We start from the raw sequence: 21,886 nt of genomic DNA on the forward strand, positions 1-21,886 counted from the left end.
CTTCATCAGGTGGTATCCTCTTGCTTGACCGCGGGGATCATTTCAATATAGCGACTCGCCTCACATGTTCGAAAGTGTCGATCTTATCATCGCTGGAAATGAGGCTAGATCAAATGAAACAGTTGTGAGCCCCCGTAACACGCTTCGCTGTTCTAAAACTAAAAAAAAAAAGACATTTCGAGGTTGGCACTGAGTCGATTCGGACCTGAAATTTCATTTCATTTTCATTTCGTCTCATTTTGTTATCTTAAAGACCCCTCACGGGGATGTTACATAAGAAGTGGGCATACGTAAGCACATATAGGAGACAAGGTAATAATGAACTAATTGCGGTTACAAGAAATAGCAATCATGAGAAGCCGCACTGTATTGGTTTAGGGGAAACGCTGTCTAATTGTTGAAAAAAAATTCGGTGGTTGCTGCGCTTACGTGGAAATCGGAGTGAAGCGATGCTTTCTTTGATGTTTGCGCAAATGTTAAAGCAAATGTTAGCTCGCCAACATTGTACATATTAGCTCAGTAACCTGTTTTATTATTGCTCCGCTTGTCTGTTTGGCAACATGCCCAGTGGCCCAGGCCCTTTCTAGAATATTGTCCAAGAGTGCGCGCACAGCGTCGTGTCACAGTGCGAGCTGGACGTAACCAATGGCCCAAACCGTCTACTGGGGCCCATAGCCGGCTGCCCATGTTGCCTAGTCGGGAAGACAGCACCCGCAGTATGGCAGGAAGAGACAAAGAAAGCTACGCTTGAAATTATCCTTGGCATATGCTCTTGATTCCCACAGCTTCTGAACTACTGCATTGCCTCATACCGACACCCTTTAGTAGATAACAGGAGGCCAATCGGACGATAACGATCGCTGCAAATATCTCGCACGTCGCGAATGTGTCGCCTTGAACTACGTGTTGCAGACTTGCCACTCGTGAGAGGAATCCGCCGCGGACGGGGGCCCCTGGGGGATGACGACAGATGTGGGCCCGGTGGACGAACTCTGGTCGCGGATGATGGAGGCATCTAGCCAGCCTGGCGGAGGGGACACGTCCTCAGACCATGCGCCCTCCTGTAGCAAGAAGAGGACGAGTTAGAAATAACAGCGCTGTAGCGCCCCCCCCCCCCTACCCCTTACGGTACACGAGCCCGCCGAGACTGGCCTCGTTGTTTCGGTTCTGTTGCAATCAAAATTTCTCCGCAATATCGAGTTGAACTGTCGCGTTTGGCAAACCGTGAAACCGCGGAGTGGGTTATGAGGGTCAGTGCAGTGGCGAGGCTGCGGAGTAATTGTGGCCGCTGGGGTTCTTCGAAAGGCACCGAAAAACACGGTACGCGAGTGCAATTTTTTTTTCACTCCGCATCCATCGCAAGGCTACCGCCGGGAATCGAACCCGGGATCTCCAAGGCACGGCGCCCTAGCCACTAAGCCACCACGTCTAGCGTTCTCTGCAGTGCTGCTCATTGGAAAGTCTCGTGGCACAGCCTATGCAAGATTCTGAAAGGTTCACGAAAGAGGATCGTTAAACTGAACTGCATTCGTAAGTTACGCTTGTTCAATAGCAAAGCGGCCACACGCACTGTGAGAGTATGCCTAATAAGCCAGGAAATACGGAAAAGAAAGAAGGAAAGATACGTGGCAGGGCCACATTGAAGTTCTCATACCAGCACGCCTGGACGTTATGTATTTTGGCAGCGTTTATTAGGGCCTAATTAAAAAAGTGTACCCTTGAAGGATACCTTAATTATTAAAGAAAGCCAAAAGATTTGACATAGCGAGTTCAGTTAATATTGCCAGTGCCAAAAGGACCCAAATAATGGAAGTAACTTGTTTCTGCCCGAATTAATAAAGGCAAGTTATGTCTTCATTTGTCCCACTAGTATAGTCAACCACTTTCCATGTTTTGAAGATGCCTTACAACTCTAAGGCAATATGATGTAGCTCTTTAGGGATGCATCCTTTAAGATGTGTTTTAGGAAGGAATATGGAAGGTTCGACATCTCTTAAACGTGTCTTTGTGTAAGCATGGTCGGGGTTGCGCATAAATAAAGTTCTCTTTAAGTTAAGCACCCGGCCCCATAGTGGATGCCATTGTTTCAATGCAAGTTCTGGGTCTTGGTTCTGATAAAAAAAAAGTCAGATTGTAAGGCCACTACAAGATTCACAGAATGATTAGTTGTGCACAATTGGCCAACCTTCCTCAATTCTGTGTAACCTGCCGCCGGCTATCGTTACTATAGCGGCGTTAAAGGGCAACTCCGGCATTTTTTAACCATATTAGAATATTGTCATTTTCAAGTGGCATTGACAGTCCTGTCACCTGTGAGGTGGTTCAATTTGCTTAGAAATTCATCGATAATTTTAAATAACCAAAAAACGAGATACCGAAACCGAAATGGGTAGCTGCTTCGTGTGACGTCGCGATGAGTCGATGACGTCAGCTCCTATACACTACCATAATGTAAGCACGCAGAAAGCGTGCTGAACACGAAGTACGCATGAGGCTAACGCCAAACAAGCGAAGCCGATGATGTCTTCTGACGACAAAGGGAGCTTTTACAGAGTTTCCGAACTATACAGCGGCAATTTCAGAGATGCTGGTGATGTAGTTTCTGACGTCACAAACACAAGGTGGCCAGTAGAAAGTCGTGAGTCGGGAATGCAACCAATCTTTAAAATTCGTTTTCAGGAAAACTAAATGACTCGCAGCCATATTGCTTGGTTCAGATAATCAGAGTGTAAAAGAGAACCTATATTCAAAATTTTGTTAAGATCAGTGGATATCGAAAAATCGCCGGAGTTGCCCTTTGAGATGAATGCCACAAGTGGCGCATCGCGTCACACTTCCTAAATTGTGGGGTATTACGTGCCAAAACCGTGATCTGATTATGAGGGACGCCATAGTTAGAGACTCCACAAACTTGGACCACCTGGGGTTCCTTAACGTGCGCCTAAATCTAAGTACACGAATGTTTTCGCGTTTGGTTCCAATCGAAATGCGAGCGCCGTGACCTTCGCGTCATACGTCTAGCGCATCGCATCCAAGTATTAGGCGCTAATACGCTAGGAAGGCGAGTCGCATTGATGCGCCAGGAGAGAGTACTTCAAGACCGGGCATGCGTCGTCTCAAGCTGTGCGTGTAAACACTGGACGCTGTCCCATAAAGCATTAGCGCGATGCGCTAGGAAACGCGGCACGGTAGAGCCGCAGTCGTACAAGCGCGGCTGCTGATTGGCTGACACGAGGCATAGCCTTCGCTGCACTGTACAAAATCGATGAAGCTAAGTATACAGTATGATATTGCCAGACTGTGACAATTCTGTATTTCTACGTACAGCGTGCACAAAGACGAAACCCAAAGAAAGACGCATCGCTGTGTTTGCGTGCTGTTCTTTTTTCTTTCGTGTCTCAATTTAGTGTGCGCTGTGCCTACAAAAACGTGCCTCACCAGTTCGCCCAAGCCACCGCCCTGGCGAGCTTCGAATGTAACCGCCTGCGAGAGCGTCGTTGAGGGTATGCCCTTGTGCTAGGTCAACTTGACGCTGAAGTCTAGGGTTTGACGAAAACTCGTCTGGCGAGGAAAGAACATGGCTGAATAAACGTGCAGGTGTTTGGAACGACAATAGGAGCATCGGTGTCAGTGTCTTGTGCCAACATTGCATTGGAAGCCCTCGAAGACAAAGCCCTCACGACACTTCAGCCCGCACCACAATTGTTCCTGCGGTATGTCGACGACTGTTTTTCCATTATCCGCCGCGAAGATGTCGTATACCTTTTCTGCAGCACCTGAACCCTTTCCAAAGCACAATAGAATTCACCGTTCAAGAAGAAATTAATGGCCGCTTGGCCTTCCTTGACGTTGAAGTCATGCGCACTGCATCCGGCCTTTCCACAAGTGTTTACCGAAAGCCTATCCACACAGGGAAATATCTGCACTTTAATTCGGCCCATCCCCTTGGACAAAAACGATCTGTTGCCTCGACATTGTTCACCAGTGCATTCCGATTGTGCTCAACTACTGACACACGCAGAGCTGAGTTGAAGAGAGTGACGTAGGATTTGGTCAGCAATGGCTACCCCGGCCAGTTTATAAAGACTGAAGAAAGAAAGGCGTGCAGCTGAACCCCCTGTAAGGCCGATGAGAACGAGAAAACGGGCGTCTCTCCCCTATGCACGAGGCGTGAGCGAGTCAATATCAAGAATTTTCAAAGATTATGATGTACAAATCTGCCACGTCCTTTCCAGCGAGCTAAAACAACAACTCGTACGAGTGAGAGACAGCCTCGAAAAAGATAAATTTCCGGGCGTCATCTACAATATTCCTTGCCAGAACTGCCATGCGTGCTACGTAGGCGAGACGGGGAACTTTAAAAGAAGGCTACAGCAGCATCGCAATGATGTAGCCAAAGGACACACGGTTTCTAGCGCCCTGGTAGAGCATCACGAAAAGACTGGACACAGTATTAACTGGCATTCGGCTTCTATCATCGAAAGAGAGAAAAAATTATAATCCCGATTGCTCCTTCAATCATTCTGCATACAATCTACTACTGACGCGATAAACCGGCCAAGGGGAGCCCTCCCTGAGTTGTACGCAAGCGCATTACGTCTTCCGACGCGTATATAATAAAGACCATCATGCATTCGTTCATTGTGAACAAGGCAGCCGTATTGGGCGCCGAAACGTCATTCTGTGTTTTGAATTTTTTCAGTTGGCGAGTGTACGTTTATTCAGCCACGTCAACTTGACGCTGTGCGTTCACGAGAGGCCAAGCCCTCCCCCCCCCCGCCCTCCCCCCTTCTACTCACGGGTTTTATGTCGCTCCGGGCAGACTTCCGCGAGCTCCTGGACCTTGTCGACGACCTCCTGCGCGACAGGGAGGCCCTGGGCCTCCCGCCGGCTTGCTTCTTGTCCAGTGTGGACGAGGTCAGGCTTCCGACTTCGCCTTGCGGCTGAGACAAAGACTTGCGCTTCCGTTTCGAGGAAGGAGTGCCTGCATAGCGGACGCGGAAGTGTGCGGCCTTTCTCAAAAGTATGTCGAAAGCGAGCGTTTCACAGCCTTCGTCAGTAGTTTGTAAAAAGTCAAAGTGCAGCCTTTATAAGAACGTCCGCTGAAAACAGAGTTACGCACATCGTCAAAGGTTTGTAGAAATCGAAGGCCGTGAATGCCTTAACAGCAGTTTGTCGGAAGTGGAGGTGCAGCGCTTGTCAAGAGTTTGGCGAAAGCGAATGTCCATCAATCGCAAAAGGCGTTAAAAGCGGCTGTTTCACAGCCTTTGGGCAACGATTCTCGAAAGCGAAGGTGCAGTCTCAGAGACTCCCAAAGGTCTGTTTAAAGCGAGGGTTTCATAACCTTCGTCAAGAGCTTTTCGAAAGCCAAGGTAAGGCTTCTCTCAAAGGTCACTCGTAAACGGAGTAATGGCCATGGTCACAAATTTGTCGTAAGCATTGGCACGGCCTTCAGTGAAAAATCAAAGATAATTATGCTTTACCAGGAGCTTACCAGTAGGGAAATCACAACATTTATAAAATGCTTGTCGGAAGCGAACGCGCAGCTTTTGCAAGGAGCTCGAGCGAGTATACAATATTCGTGAAAACATTTTGTCTTCGCTTAAATGCCGTCGGTTTTCTTTAGCGGTAGACTGCACTGCTGCACACCGACGACGGGATTGACGTCAGAGTGAATGAGCAAGCGTGAGAGGCTGCACCGGAGAGGACGCTAACGGCATACTTGTGAATGGCGCACTTGAACCACAATATGCCAAGAGGAACAGACATACAGATGTGTACAGTGTTAGAAGTGAGGTGTAATCACCGTGAAAATCGTCGTGAAAAGAGGGAATGTTACGTGAAGCATACCTGCAAAATGTTTCATGCTTTCATTCGGTGCTTTGCTAACTCCTCTGTCATGAGACAGAGTTAGCCATAGACAGTGGCCATACCGGTCCTCGTTTGAACGAACGCTCGCGGGAGCATCTCCTACTGACGAAGAATAGCGCCGTAAAGAAAATACGAGAAAGAAACACTACACGAGCGCAGTACTACAATACATTTAATCCAGTACTTCTAAGAGCATTTGTTGTCTTTGAAAGAGAGCGAAGATTCAAACTTAATGGTTCGTTCTCGTAAGCGTCCCTGCTTTTCTGTGCTGTAGGATATCCGGATATGAATGGGGGCACAAGGCTCAGTTAATCATCTAAGTTGCTGAGGCTGTTCCTGAGGCATACCGATATACTTGTCAGATACGCACTGGACTCTCGTTTAACGGAACCTCAAGGGACCGTTGAAATGGGTTTCCGTTTATCAGACGCTCAATTTACCGAGAGATTGAGCTTAAGGGTACACGAGATACTTTTTGAAAGGGGCAGATACTTTGTTGCCAAAAGCTAATAATGGGTTTAGCAGATCTGGTCACAAATCTCCGTCTTTCTACGTGCGCGCAGCTGCCGACTAGAGCTAGGAGCACGAAACACAACTACATAAGGAAAAAAGAAGAACAGTAATTTGGTTAGAAATAGCCGTTTTAGCGAAGCAGTCACTCTCGAAGTCACCGATAACGTTGATCTTCGTGTCCTGCTTCGAGCGCATTGTGCGGGCCTTTTTGTGCCGCCATCGGAAACGCCAAGCAAAACTCGCAGCTCACCGGTGTTGCCGACACAAAATGACGGAGAAACCGTGGAAGGCGCTAACAAAAGCCGCCATAACGAGAACGTGGGAAGACATGCAGGAGAGGCGCAAACAGTGATGGGTATCGTGATGCCGCTGATATTGGCCGCTCAATTTGGTCTGCAGATATATATTTAGTTCCGCTTACCCGTAGTTTTTAAAAATATAGTTCCATTTCACGTATTGTTTCCGTATTGTTATTGCGTTGACTTAATGCAAAGCCAACCAACAATAAGTTTGTTGTCCCCTTCGAGGGGCAATTTCGTTTCAGCGATTTCCGTTCACCGAGATTCTGCTGTGTACATCAAATTAGCGTTTCGTCCGTATCACTTTACCAAAGTTAATTTTATTATCTTTTGAAGCGTTGGGGCTAGAAGGATCTGTCTAATAGAAGTTCCCGCTCCGGGCCAGCATGTCATTTCCCTCTTCAAGTAATATGTAAAACGTAGAAAGGCACTAATGAGACAACGACTGGACCAATTTCAATGAAAATTGTTGCATTTGAGATAGAAAGGTAAATTTATGTTCTTGTAGGTAACAGTTGTATTTTAAGGCCACGAGGGTTTTTCAAAACTTGTCAAAAAGCAATAAACAACAACAACAACAACAAGAAAGTACGTACGATGTTTAAAAATTCGTAACTCTCTACCACAAACAAATCTCGCAGTTCTTAAACCGCGGCTGCAAGACATCGTAATTGAAAAAATGTGGTATATGAACTTAGATTAATTGAAATTGTGACAATGTACGAGGAATTTTGCAGAAGCCTTACTCACAGAGTAGCGGTACATTCCAGAGCGGTGTATAATGCATCAGTTTTGTCAGCTTTAGATGTACTGTTAGGCGCAGTTTGTTTAACTGTGGTACCGCTGTTTATCGATTTGACACAGAGTTGTAAACTTGATACTCTAGTTCTTGAAATTTCTCAATTTTTCAAATATTACAAAACAACATGCGTTTCATGACAAATTAAAAATGCATTTCCTGCAAGTACCGTTAACTTTTCCTTTTAAATGCAACCAACCTAACCATGACCGGTACGTTACAGAGGAAAACAACTTCCCCGTTCCCGTGTATTTAGATAGGCGCTCCCGAGACAACGCTGCTTTCTCGAAGAAGTGAATCTGTTTGTCGATTTTGCTCGTCCATCCCCTGCAGTCGGTGCCAATTGCTAATATACATATTGGTTTTTCATCTTACGCTAAAGGCGCCACTAGAGAAACTTGTTTTCAGACTGTTTCCGGTGGCGATGCGCACCTTTGCTGATGTTTGACGTGTGCTTTCGCGACGATGGCGTACTGTGGCCTTTGGATGCGTGTTCCGCACTGCTGGCATGTGCTCCGGATGAATCCGCACCGGAAATGCCTCGACCGCGTCTTGGAGAGGACATGTCCTTGATCCTGACGGTTCCGCCGCTGGCAGAAGTCGCTGCGCCGTCTGGAAGCGATCCCACATCGACACCACTCGGCAGCGATGTTTCGCTCGGCTTGGCTTCATATTTGGCTTCCGGTGGCTGTCGACGCATCCGTCCCAGGAACGGGAAATAAGCAAAAAGTGCAGTCATTGTGAGTCCGTGTTATTTGATAACGGACATTTTGAGCACGGCTATTATAGAGGCAATTAAAGGAAGATAGTTTAAACTAAGTATGTGTACGTGCTGGCAGGAAACAGCGACTGCAGCTCTATAGAGAACAGAAAAAAAATTATACAGAACGACACAGCCATAAACTAAGTCAGGATACGTCGTTGGAACAGCCGAATGTTTGGTAGCCTATAGGTTACCTGATTTTCGGCGTTTAATAAAGAACAGAAACGATACACAGAAGGTACGCAGAAGCGATACATTCTAGGGAATATATTTCATCTGAGAAAAGCTATGTGCGTACAGAATCCTAAATATTATGAAAGCGAACGGAGAGCCATTGGCAAGAACGGCGAACCTTGACAGCACAAGCTTTTGCGAAAAGTTCTCCTACCACCCTGGCCTTGTGATAAAACACTTTTAACGAAAACGGCAGCAATGAATAGGAGATTTAGCGACAGAGGTGACGCCTAAGCTAGATATGTCTGCGCCTGTCGGCATCCACTCACGTCCTTAGTTCCATATTTAACACTCCCGTCACCACAATGCAGAATCAGCTTTATATGTAATACGCCAAAAGCGAAAAGCGACACCTCAGTGCAAGAAGCGTTTGGGACTCGAGTTTGCCCGTGCTACATACGTCACCGAGACATCATCATCATCATCATCATCATCATCATCATCATCATCATCATCATCATCATCATCATCATCATCATCCTGGCTACGCCAACTGCAGGGCAAAGGCCTCTCCCATACTTCTCCAACTACCCCGGTCATGTGCAAATTGTGGCCATGTTGTTCCTGCAAACTTCTTAATCTCATCCGTCCACCTAACTTTTTGCCGCCCCCTGCTACGCTTCCATTCTCTTGGAATCCAGTCTGTAACCATTAATGATCGCCGGTTATCTTCTCTCCTCATTATATGCCCTGCCCATGGCCATTTCTTTTTCTTGATTTCAACTAAGATGTCATTACTCGCGTTTATTCGCTCACTCAATCTGCTCTCTTCTTATCCCCCCTTAACGTTACACCCATCAGTCTTCTTTCCATTCTTCTTTCTACCGAGATACTCGCATACAAAGCAACTTCAGTATCGTGGAACCATTTGTGCAACGTCACTTCGTAATAAAGGAAGACGTCACGTGACGCTAGCGCGTCAGGTGAATGTGATTCCGCGGCAAAGCTGCTATAGCTACGGTAATTACATACTTCGGGGCCGTCGCTCACCTTTCTGTGGACGGCGGCCTCGTTCTTTGGCGGATCAGCCGGCTTGTCCGCGAGGGCCGTCACCGTTCTAACTTGGCTCTCCTGAGGAAGAGGTGAAGGGACCTCCTTCTCCTTAGCTGCCACACGTTCACCGCTGGAAGTGACGCTCGTCGTGGGATTTCCCTGCTGCGTCCCCGTTGAACCTGTCTTAGCTTGGCCCGACACCTGTGCCGAGATTGAGCGCTGAGCTGCATAAAGACTGGCTGCCTTAAGCATTACGCACGCACACACACACACACACACACACATACACAGACGCACAAGCACATGCACGCACAAACGTATCTATGTAGGTAGCTAGGTCATCGATAAACGCTTACGTAAATATATATATATATATATATATATATATATATATATATATATATATATATATATATATATATATATATATATATATATATATATATATATATATATATATATATATATATATATATATATATATATATATATATATATATGCATATGCATGTGCGTGTATATACGTATATGCGTGCAAACAAGTGCATAGGAATGGTTGGTCGAGAAATGAGAGAATAAGGAATCATAAGTGCAGCAGATGTAGTTGTTCTGCTTCGTCATGACTTTATGTGGTAGGGGCAGTGCCGTAACGTAGGGATGATGACTAAGAATGCGAGATTGCGTCGAAGGCGGAGGAAGAGTTACGTGACCCAGAGAGTATGAAGAATGGCTTATACATCTCCCCGTTGGTTGTTACAACACACGACTCAAAAAATATTTTTTTTCCCGACGCAGCAAGCTTCCACGTCCCTTTCTGGAAACAGTGCATCCAAACAGTCTCACCAAATGGCGACCATCTTTCGGCACTGAAAAAAAAAGCTGTGATGATTCAATGCATGTGTTGGGATCTGTGGGAAAGGAAGTTTTCATCAAGAAGCTCCTGAAATGTTAGAAACGTAGATGCGATGCGTACAACTGTTTCCACTGTTATTCTATGTAACACGTAATCTAATGCAGTGTTTATGTTTACGCACTCCGCCATTCAAAGGCTATGACGAAATGCAAATGTTATTTCATGCGAATGCACACATGGAGGCATCGACGCGGTGGTTTCACGAGCACGAAAACGATGTTTGATGTTTGTTGAGGGAAGTACGACGAGGAGAGGTGTATGGCAGGGTAAAGTACAACGCGAGAAACAGTGGTGAACATGGCTGTTATACGCCCGTTTCATTCTGGCGTCTTTGGCTAAATGAAAACCTGTGCACGTCCTTGGCACGTGCCAGGCGACATGAAGCACATGCCAGTTGTCTTGAACAGGCAGATCGCGTTGGTTGGGCAAAATTATAGGCCCGATTATGGTCCACTATCTTTGCAGCATTGGGATCTTGCGTTGGGAGCCGTGATTCCGCCTTACCATGGGACACGTAATTTTTAGCACAGAAGTGGTTTCTGCCGCGTTCTCCCGCCGTCTGCCACTGCACGGATGGAAGGAAAATTACGTCACTGCCTCGGAGGGATCTGACCTCTCAAGGCTTACTTGTTTCAGGCCGAACGGGTAGCCATCTCAAACCCTTTTGCCACCTTCACGGCAAGTGAATGGTGTTGTAGACTTTTTCTACCCGCCGTGGCGGCTTTGCGGCTACATTGTTGCGCTGCTAAGCACGAGGTTGCGGGATCAAATTCCGGCTGCGGCAGCCGGAACAAGCCAAGTGGTGACAGAAGGCGCCACTTCTCCGTTGCAGGGAAATCGGCATCTTTTGAGCCATGTCGCTGCGGACGACAGTCACTTTCCATCACCTTGGATTGACGTTTCCTCAGGCAGCATACACGTCAGCATACATGCTCCCATTGCTCGTGGATCAGCGCTCGGACTCGTCAAATTGGTTTTACAAACAATTCGCGACTCCTTAACGCACCTTCCATGCATGAGCTTCTCCTGGCTAAACTTGATATTGTCTTTTAGTGAAATCTTAAGGCGAAAGCCTTAAGTTGCTAATGGATCGAAAAATCTGTTGTCTGGCGTTATCTCAAAAATGGACAGTCCGGCGTTATGGCACCAAAATTCAATGGTACCAAAATTGATGCTGCTTCCCTCGACCATTGGTGGGACTCGAACCCACGACGTCCTTTTGTGAGACTAGTACTTTCGACCTTTGGTGGGACCCAAATTCAATGGCACTAAAATTGATGGTGCCACCATTAATTGGTCGAAGGGACAAATTGTGGTGTTAAGACGGAATTAAGATAGAGCTAATAAAACACTCGAACCCACGAACTTTGGTGTTAAATAAATCGCAGTTAATTAAGATAGGATTAATTAAGGAGCACGAACCCAAGAACATTGGTGTTAATACACAGTTAATTAGGGCACTCGAACTCGCGACCTTTGGTTGGAGTCGAACGCTGCACCTTTGGTTCGACAAAAATACAATGGCGCCAAAGTTGATGGTGCCACCATTCATGGTCAAACAATGACAATTGGTGGGAGTCGAACCCGCGATCATCGGTGTTATTCAAGGCGCTCGAACCCACGACACTTGGTGGGAGTCAGACCCTCGACCTTTGGCGGGACCAGAATTCAATGGCACAAAATTTTATAACGGCGCCATTGCTGGCCAAAGCCACTATCATTGGTGGAAGTCGAACCCACGACTTTTGGTGTTAAATAAAGTGAAATAAGGCCCAGTTAATTAATATAATGTGAGCCAGAAGAATATCGGCGCGCTAGAAAGCGCCGTCGCCATCGCGCGTCGCGCGGCGAGTTCGCCCATCCGGCTCAGCAATCGTTGGCGCCGCTGTGCTTTTGGCCATTGCTCGACGACTCCAATAAACCTCGCCACGTCTGGTAAAGACGGCTCTACCTCAGCAAAGGTTAATATGCGGTGGTGCACGCTTTACAGGGGCCACCGCGAGCAAATTTTTTTTTTAGGGGGGGAGGGGGGGGTGTTTTCAGCAGCTGTAAGGAAGAACGGCACTATGCAGTTTCATCGCCATCGCTTGTCTCGGAGCAAGAAGATCGGCACATCAGAAAGCGCCGTCGCCATCGCGTGTCGCGGGGTCAGTTCGTAGCTATCGTTGCTACCGCTGTTTCTGGCTATCGCTAGACGACTCCATAAATCTCGTCACAATGGAATTAAGGCACTCGAACCCACGACCTTTGGTGAGGGGGGGGACAACTAATAGGAAGTGAAAACGCATTCGAATAAGAACGTCCAGTAATTTAACGAATTTCTTGTGAGCGCGCAGGCTTTCGCGTTCTCCCTCTTTAGCGCAGTGTAATGGGACGGTCAACTTTTTATTTATTTATTTATTTATTTATTTATTTACTTATTTATTCATTTATTGCTTTCACTGCATGCAATTTCGGGGGCCCATGCAGGAGTGTGTTACACAATGGGTACGTGAACAGTGACACAAAACTAAATCTCAGCAATACTTGAAACAAACGGGAACACGAAATACTACAAAAAGTGTGGACAACTTCGCTATGCCTGTACCAGGAGTGATGGCTGCATCGATGGCAAAGAGTTAAACTGACCTCGCAGCTTTTGTGGTAACCTAATTTGATAAAGAAATCAAACCGTCCTGCATTATTGTTCTGATATATTGTTTTGAGCTATTAAGCAAGACCGCAGCAGTAGCAACCATTGGCAGCAGGGTAAAAAAAACTGGGAGGGTTCGCTATGAAAGCTAAGCTTTAAAACCAATTTTAGCCATGTCACACGGTACTGTTGCACAAAATATGGTCGCCGGTGCGGCTCAGCAGAGATTGCGTTCTGGTAGTGTGTGGTGTATGAGGATCAAAGAGGGTGATGTAAACTTACGAGCTGTTGGTCATTTTCTTAGCCACTACCTCTCCGGCCACTGTCAGGTGGCTAGTTAGGCACAAGAGCATATACTCTGGAACGATCGGCAGATCGTGGACCACAATAAATGGCCGTCGTAATGATTAGTTCATAGAATCCTTCGGTTACACGACAATGGGGCGATTCGATTCTGGGCTGTGATTGATTAAAACGATAAATTGGCTTATGAACGAGCACCAACTATAGTAATGGCGCTCGTTCATCTTGCAATGCGCTGGGTATTCAACTGAGCCGACAGTACTTGTTCCTGTTCGGTGTGTCCTATCCTGTCATCAGTTTTACTCAGTTGTAGTCAACTCATTGCAAGACAAACTAACTTGGGTGAGTCTCATTACGGGGGAAGCGGGATTCTCCCGGTCACGGAGCTCTGGTAGCACCTTATGTAAAAACCCCAGGTGGCCCACATAAAGCGAAGCCCTCTTTCATTACAACATCTCTTACTGCACCTGTGTCGCAGGAGTCGCCTAATATGGGTATGTTCGTCCACTGTTTTACACAGAAGTTTATTTTTTTTTCCATCGCGTAAGATAGCTACACAGATGATTCGTACGCACACAGGGGAGGTGCCTGAGGTTGAGGTGAAGAAGAGACACATGCTTCTGCGGGCCTAACGGGAGCAAGGCTCAGTGTCTGCGGGGAGTGTGAAGTGCGAAGGAAAAGTATAGAAGAATGGAGGAAATGATTAGTGGGGGAAGTTGACGTCCCATAGCAGGGCTGGCAGTAGGCAGCAGCCAGCCCCGCTATGGGAAGCCGCCTTCCCCATACGTAGGCTGCGTCAGCGTATGAGTAATTTTGTCTGCGCACTTGCCTTTTGCGTGGCATCCGAGCTCCTACGTCATCTCCATTGGTTCGATACGTCAAACTAGAGCATAAAGTATATCTACAAACGCGAGGGTTGTCAGCGACCATACCTTTACCGCGTCGGCGCCGGACGAAAGGGCCTCCAGTGCGTTTGCCGTCTGCTCCTTGACTGCGCAGCTCACGGGGACGGTAGACCTGCGGGCCGCGTCCGCGATGGAGCGGCCGCGCGACCTGGCGCCCTCCGCCGCCTTGTCAACGGACGTCCTACCACTGAGGGGACCAATTGAAGTCGGCTCCGCAGTCACCGACGTCGCCGCTTCGGTTGTTTTGTGATCCGTGAGTAACGGCGACTGCGTGATCGTGGCGTCACCAGTCTTCCCCTGTTGGTGGGTTTCGGAGGCGGCGCTCAGCGCCTCGCCGGCGGCTCTTTCAGTGGCAGAGGGTGCTAGTGCGTACCTGCGCCTCAGTAACCATAGCACTGCGAGCAGCGCGACGAGGCCGACCACGGCGACGGCCGCGAGGAGGAGGCCTGTCGAGGCCATGACTGTCGGGGATTTGGCGTTCGCTTTAGAACGCCTGGGTGACGGTTGGTGCGCGCAAGTTCTGCTGTAGCGGTTCGGGAAGAACGTTCAGTTCACCCCGAGCTCACGCAGAGTCGACCGTTGGCGCGCGCTCTTGTTTTTCTTGTTCATATCCAATGACGTTTGCGCACTACGGTGGTGATGATGATGTGACGGCTGCACTCTTCGCGATGGGGGAAATGATGATGATGATGATGGTGATGGTGATGATGATGAAGATGAAGCCTCAATCAATGGCACAAACCCACTATGGGGGATAGGCCGCGAATCGGGTGGTAATATGATTGAATAAATAAAAGAAATTGGTTAATAACTAACAGAAAAAAGTAAAATAAATGTATAATCCAAGATGAAAAATAAACTGTGAATACATGAGTAAAAGTAGTGATCAATACTATAGTAAGCCTTGCGTTGATAGGAATACTAAAAAAGAGAATAATAATAAAAAGAAACATACTTAAACTTGAGTAAGGTAAATTTTTTGAATAATGATACTAGTAGGATTTAAATTGTGCATTTGTGCTTTTACTTTTTGAATTTTCTAGACTGAAGTAGAAGTAAATCAATTGTGGACACTAAGAAGTATTAACAAGGCATTCTTTTTGTGCCACATAGAAAATTATAAATGGCAATGATCGTGCGAAAACTAGCTTACGATAACAGCCACCTCGTCGTGGGACTCGCACGCGTCCGCAATATAGATTCCACCCTAGCTGTCACGCTTTCCAATCTATCTTTCCGAGTAGAGAGTTTTGGCATTTCAGTGGAACGCCGAGATGGAGCGACGAATGCCAGCTTAAACGGCGACCTCTTTGAGGCGCTGTGCTCAACCGAACTGCCGCGAATGACCCTCCGTTACGGACAAGCCTAAGCGACCTGTCAGGGTGTCGTCATACGGCGATCGGGTAGCATCGAAACGAGACGCTACCAAAATAGATTAACACTTTGCTAAATTGGAAAGCGCCCATTCCTTCACGTGACACCAACTTCCACTTGAGACCGGCGGTTACAATTCAATATTCGGAATATTCGTCCACTGCCACATGAGTCTGCTTTGCGAACCTTAAATACGAGTATCGCTGGAAGCACTAAAATCATTGTACGGTTAACTAGTTTCATAGACGCGCATTTTTGACATCGGCATCCACCTTCATCAAATTGTAGATAGCAACACCCAAGGCAACCGAGATAACATCATGGCTTCCGACTTTAATTAGTTAATTAGGTGATGCTAGGCACTGTAACTCGCCATTAGAGGTAGAACATGCAGTCGAAGTGGCAAGTTTGATTTGGGGACGGTGATATCAGTTTATTAAGCGTGGCGGTGAAGTCGAAGCACTCCACTAGTCCCGACCCAGTAGAAAATTCTCACATCAAACAAGCTCGTTGCATTTTAAAGCATGTCCTTGAGGCACCAATAAAAGCCTAATGTCCAAAATTAGAAGTGGACCAAATACACGATGAAAAAAAATAACGAGCTGAAATTGATAAAAGGAAATTGTGCCGCAGTAATTCCTCAGCGGCTGTATAGCAGCGATTGTCCGCTCGCAGCTACGTGGAAGTTGGTCGGCCACCTGCACCGGCTCTACTCGGCTAAAATCCGGCTTTGGATTGGCCCATTGTTCTCGGTATAGTTCTCTCCGGGAGGAGAAGGAAAATGTGCAACTTGGGAAGGTTTTGCAATATGGCAGACATCGAACGGCGGTGCATGACGCACACAAAACCGACGCCGCTTCGATGACCATGGACAGAGCCGGCTTGGCCGACCTAAGTGAGCACGCAGAATGTGGTCGAGGGTGTATACCACGTGCGACTCGGCGATGCCCCCTGGAAACACCGTGATCCCTGTGCTGATCCCCATACAACGAGCTGCAATTGTGCAGCATACTTTGCGGAGTACGTGGCACTGCGTTGCATCGCGGACCGGCACATTCCGCGTGCTATGTCAAGCCTTTCTTGCCGGCCGAAGTGCGAGCCCGCGAAGATGGCGCCGTGGAGCGCAAGTCCGGCGCTGCCACCAACGAATTGGTGTCGGTTCCCGTAATACCAGGAGCGGTTGCGGCGCAACGGCCACGGCCGGTGGTCAAGGGTGCGAAGACGGGCACGCTGGCGGGCACTGCCCCCGAGGCTGCGTCCTTATCGGCTTTCGAGGTCCTCTCGACGGCGACACTTGACGAGCGAGAAGCCTTGCCCGTCTTGTAGACGTCCTCCATTCCCGACGAAGCAGTAATCGTCGTGATGCTCGCGGGTGGCGGGTGGGACGCACTCGAGGGCAGGGAATCCCAGCCCCAGGGTTTCGATGGCATTGCCGCGTTAACGTTCTCGGCCGTCACTCGGTCGCGGAGTGACGTCACCGCGGGCCTGACGGGCTCTTGAACAGCTGCCTTCGGTGCAATCCCGCCGAAGGAAGCGGCTGACGCGGCGATGGCGGTTGGCAACGCCGGACTGCGTGCAGCTGCGGATAGCTCGCCGGTGGCGTCTCGGACAAATACAGGTGTGGCCGTGCAGCTGGCAGTTGAGACCTGCCCTTTGCTCTTGCTGCGCTGCGACCTCCTCGCTTGAGACTTCCTCGACGACCGCTCGTCATCCCGCACCTGTACGTTCGCGCAAGGTAGAGGCGCGAGACACGCTCGTTAGGCGAGGATGCTCAACCGCGTACTCTTCAAGTATCGAGCGTGCCAGTTTGTTTGCTGGCACTGCGATCACAGTGCAGAGCCGCGCAAGCCCTTTCGGAAACGGCAAGCCGAGGCGAATGCGTGGCGGCTGCAATACTTGCAGAAACACTACAGCGGCCCAGCGAGGAAAGACTCAGTTCTGAGGAAACGTTTTGACAAAGGGAACTACCTTCACTTGCACAAGGGGGCTCGCCGCGCTCGCTAGACGCCATAGTGATCCTATATATGTATACAGATGAGATGGCCGCCTAACATAAACGCGCTCATCACTACTCCTAGTGGTCGCCAAAATGTTCTCTTCTTTTAAAACACCCATGTACTTGGATTTAGGTGCACATTAAAGAAGCACTGGTGGTCCAAATAATTCCGGAGTCCCTCATAACGGCATGCCTCATAATCAGATCGTGGTTCTGACGCGTAAAACTTCATAATTTTAATTTTGTCTTCTTTATTAATTCTGATTCTCGTCGAATCAGCCACTTGTGTCATATCGTATCGGTTCGCCGCATTCAAGCAAAAGGAATTAGCGCTCGCTTTATTCCTTCCTATGAAAGTACTAAGTCTTTCTTTCCACATCACGCTAATACGTACCCTCTAAACCAATGCCTGCTGGCAAAAAGCCTGAGAGGCCTGTTAGCCTTCTTAATATGAGCTAGTCGCCAAGTGTTCGCGTAGATCAAGTGGACTTCCTCTTTTTCGTACGCGTTATCACTTTCACGTTGCTTTGGTGGAATCGCAGTTTTGCTACCTTTGTGGCATCCTTTCTTGCGGCGAGTGCAGCGTTAACACGGGTAGGAGTAGCAGCCGTGGACGCCGTAGCCGTGACGATGGCAGGGGGAGCAGCCCCGGCTGCAGCTTCCATATGAGCATGGTAGGTTGACGTCATTACCGGATTTCCAGAGGCCGAAGGTTTGACCGAATCGACTGCAGGTAGCGTCTCCGGGTGGGAGTGCTTTCGCTGACGCCTCGCTGACGCTGGTAGGAACGAGGGATTGACTGTTGAATTGAAGCTTTACATGCAAGTGCTACGCAATTGTATGTGACAGACATCATTAAAGGGATACCGAAGAAATTTTTTTGCGACCGAGATTGTTTAGACCAAATGAAAGGTTGGGTACTGAAAGTGGCTGACAATTTGTTTTCAGGCAGAAGCTAACGGAAAAATAAGGAATTTCATGCATTTTCGCAAAATAACCTGCCTAGCGGCCGCGCCGTGAACAAGGGGGGGGGGGAGGGTTGCAGTGACGTTTCTGTGACGTTGTCTGTGCCGGATAGCGGCGTGCGTGCCAGCCATAGCCCGCGTCTCTCCACCCGCATGGACGGCTCCAGACGGCAGCGAACGAAGTCTCAACAGCACAGTTGCTTCTTGGACACATACTTCTTTTCGCAAGCGTGCCCAAGGCACATGTAGCGTCCGCAGTGGACACAGCGCAGCGCTGGCTCAAGTAGAAGGTTGGGGGGAGCAGACGCTTGGACTACTCCGTCGTTACAAACCGACTACAGAGCATGTTGACGTCGCACTTTTATGCAGTTGCGCCACTCGTGCAGTCGCTTTCACTCGCACCCTGCGTGGTCGCGTGCTCACGAAGAACTGGGAGACGCGGACGCCAGGCAAGTGCCCGTTGCCCAGCTCTGTTGCTGCTGCTGCGAGCCGGTACACATGACGTCACGGTAGTGGGGACGTAACGCCGCGCGTACCAGCGTACAGCCATCCGTTAAAAAATGTGTGAAATAAACACTGCGTATCGGAACAGTAACGCCTTTCAAGTCAAATTTTGATGCTTCCCTCATTTTTTCACATTTTTGTTCAGAATCCCTTTAAGGAGGAATTTGGATCGGTTACAGATATCTGCTTCATCAGCGAGCGTCAAGAACTACATGTCAATTTAATGCGGCAACACTACTGGATGTCTCACGTAAATTTTTTTTCACGTAACGTTACACTTTAGTGGAATAAAAAAATTCTTCAACCATCCCTTCCTTGAAAGCACACCGTGTCGCCTGCTTACACGTGGAAGACTTCACGCTGGATCCGCCGGACGATTTACTGCCCCTTCTCTTCTGCTCCTCGCGGGGCACGCGACGTGGTTCCTTGTCCTGGTCCTTTCCCCGGGCTGTGGCCGCCCTCTGGCCTCCAGCAACAGCAAGTACCGTGGGGGCGCGATGATCGATCTTGAATCCGTTCCCGACCTCCTTCGACGGCGGCTTCTTCTGATATCCAGTTTTTGTCACTCCCTTGGAGTGGTAGCGACTCCAGTGTTGTCGGCCCATCGGCTCTGTCGCTATGGTTGACCTGATGTGCGGTATGTCCCAGGTCGGCTCAAATTCCGTCGTATGGTCTCGCGGGGTGGCTGGTGCCTGGTCGTGCTCTCCGACGTACGAGCCTGAGTGCCACCTCGAAGCGACGCTGGACCTCGAACGGGACTCCGACTTTGAAGCTACGTCGAGCGGTCGACTTGGCGATTTCCCTATTGCCGAGGAATCCTTTGCCAACACCTGGGAACGAGCCACATGTACGGCTTGGGACATCAGATTTGTTTAGTGCAAGATCTGAAGCAGAATCGTGAGGCCACGTGAGACCGTACCGCTACACTAAATGCTTTGTGAATGATCTTAGAGCAACAAAGTAGAACAATAGGACGGACATAGAACTACAAAACGTTGCGGCAAAAGGTTTAAGAGTATACGCTAACGCTGCGTAATGTGAACAAAGTGCCCGGATGGGCATCATAATGTCAGTTTCATCGTTTTTATCAAGCTCTTGAAGGATAACCAATTTTCTTCTTGCTGGAGGGTGTATAGAACCGCCTGCCAAAGTTGGATAATATTATAGGAAATTTTGTCACATCCTAAAACGACAATGTTGACGTCTGAAATTATACTTGACGAGTTCGAGAACTCTCTTTATTGTGAATACGATGCCCCTATGGGTGCCGAACCGTCATTGCCGCAGTTTTACGATTAGTAAAAAGATATTGGTGCTTTGACAAGATACGTTAAGGACAACGCATGGCGTACACAGAACTATCAGTGTGACTAAATACAGGCGCCGCCGGCAGAAAGTGGAAGCAGCAAGGGAGAGGAAGAAGCAAGCAAACGTTCGAGGAAGTGACGTTGCTGTCGAAGGATTATGGCTAGTAGCCATTTTTTTTGTAAATGATCTCGGTTTGGATATACCAGAAAAGCGTCTCAAAGCACAAAAGCACATTCAGAAAATTCCGTGAGCCCCAGGTCTCCACGTGGTTTCGCACCGCAGAGTTATACACCGTAGGATACAGAGGGACTCCGCACCCTACCGTAAGGTACCAAACTGTAGGGTTATTCCCACTGTTCGCCCGACCTACCAAGGTTTGCAATGTTTGCAGTGCAAAAAACTAATTTTATATAATGACTGAACGTAAAAGAAGAAAAAGAAAATCGGTAAAGTAAGGAAGGCAGACATCAAGGCAGAAAAGGAGCTAGGAAGCAAGGAACGAAGCAAGGAATTAAGAGAGGAAGAAAGAAAAGAAATAAATTAAGCAAGAGGAAAATGAAAACAAAGATGAATGAAGAACGGAAGAAAAAATAGTAAGCAAGAGAGGAAAGACGAAAACGAAAGAAGCACTGGAAATACTGCCCGAAGGAGAAATAGGAAGTAAGGTGCAAGCACGGGAAGAAGGAAGGAAGGAAGGAAAGGCAAGAAGCAAGCAAGCGGTTAAGGAACTAAGAGAAGAAAGAAAAGAGGAGCGCGCTCGCCTTCTGCTCTTTGTCTGCGGGCGTCCCCGACAGCGGCTGCTGGTCTTCGTCCCTCAGCTGCGAACTGTCCAGCACGGGCGTCGACATCGGGCTGGCCAGCTTGGGCGGCGTGCATTCCATGCTGTGCGACCGCTCGGCACGGTATTTGCGCACCAGCAGCCACACCGCGGCAGCGAGGAAGAGCGCGGCGACCACCAGCAGCGCTACCCCTACCGCGTCCGCGTACGGCTCGCTGGACATGGGCCGCGGGACGGCCACGTAGCTCCGTCCAGGAGTGCTCGTTCGAGGTCGCGTCGGTCCTGTCGGGCCACGGCATGGAAGGTCCCCTACGGCGTTCGCTTTTTCGTTGCCTAGTGTGGCTTCTTTGGTGCTTTGTGTAAGAAACCCTGCGCTGTCTGGAGAGCTCGTTCCAACGTGGACGTCCGAACGTGACGGCTTCTTCTTCTTCTTCGTCTCACTGACGCGCGATGCACGTGACAGCTCGAGCCTGCCTTCTATATATGGATCATACCCAGTTGTGGCTTATAAACAATAAGGTCATGTTACTGGGGGGTGGGGGGGGGAGGAGGGAGGAAAAAATTTTGTTGAAAATTAGCGAGCAAAAGTTTTGATGTGCCCACGTGGGTGGCTTGATCAGTCCAGGATGAAAGGGTACCTCGCGGCCAGTCTGGCCCTGTTCACCACTAGGCACTGGGCCGCGGGTCTTGAGCTGGTCAGCCAGTCCTCTGTTGCGACTCGTGGTCGAGGACGAGA

General features: G+C 48.6%; 2 protein-coding genes across 2 annotated transcripts; both read right to left on the minus strand.

Annotated features, from left to right (window-relative positions):
• Positions 1–898: 898 nt before the first annotated feature.
• LOC142589707 (uncharacterized) lies at positions 899–15,165 on the minus strand. The gene is made up of 5 exons (XM_075701256.1): positions 14,253–15,165; positions 9,470–9,673; positions 7,915–8,170; positions 4,800–4,984; positions 899–1,061 (listed from the first exon to the last, which is right to left on the minus strand). The coding sequence occupies exons 1-5, from the start codon at positions 14,682–14,684 to the stop codon at positions 900–902; spliced, it is 1,239 nt and encodes a 412-aa protein (XP_075557371.1). The 5' UTR covers positions 14,685–15,165; the 3' UTR covers position 899.
• A 546-nt stretch (positions 15,166–15,711) lies between these two features.
• On the minus strand, positions 15,712–21,020 carry LOC142589706 (uncharacterized). The gene is made up of 3 exons (XM_075701255.1): positions 19,408–21,020; positions 18,147–18,373; positions 15,712–17,317 (listed from the first exon to the last, which is right to left on the minus strand). Exons 1-3 carry the CDS (start codon positions 19,925–19,927, stop codon positions 16,664–16,666), a joined length of 1,401 nt encoding a protein of 466 aa, XP_075557370.1. The 5' UTR covers positions 19,928–21,020; the 3' UTR covers positions 15,712–16,663.
• Between the last annotated feature and the right edge of the window lie 866 nt (positions 21,021–21,886).

The sequence above is a fragment of the Dermacentor variabilis genome, chromosome 8, assembly GCF_050947875.1.
Source record: "Dermacentor variabilis isolate Ectoservices chromosome 8, ASM5094787v1, whole genome shotgun sequence".
NCBI classification, from domain to species: Eukaryota; Metazoa; Arthropoda; class Arachnida; order Ixodida; family Ixodidae; genus Dermacentor; species Dermacentor variabilis.

Excerpts from the sequence above, each read along its gene's own strand:
- LOC142589706 (XM_075701255.1), bottom strand. The coding sequence starts at position 19,927 with ATGTCCCAAGCCGTACATGTGGCTCGTTCCCAGGTGTTGGCAAAGGAT. Across the intron at positions 18,374-19,407 it reads CAGCGTGAAGTCTTCCACGT|CGTCAGCGAGGCGTCAGCGA; the intron begins GTAAGCAGGCGA and ends CGTTCCTACCAG. Across the intron at positions 17,318-18,146 it reads CAAGAAAGGATGCCACAAAG|GTGCGGGATGACGAGCGGTC; the intron begins GTAGCAAAACTG and ends GCGAACGTACAG.
- LOC142589707 (XM_075701256.1), bottom strand. The coding sequence starts at position 14,684 with ATGGCCTCGACAGGCCTCCTCCTCGCGGCCGTCGCCGTGGTCGGCCTC. Across the intron at positions 8,171-9,469 it reads AGGCCGCCGTCCACAGAAAG|CCACCGGAAGCCAAATATGA; the intron begins GTGAGCGACGGC and ends ATGCGTCGACAG. Across the intron at positions 1,062-4,799 it reads CCCGGAGCGACATAAAACCC|GAGGGCGCATGGTCTGAGGA; the intron begins GTGAGTAGAAGG and ends TTCTTGCTACAG.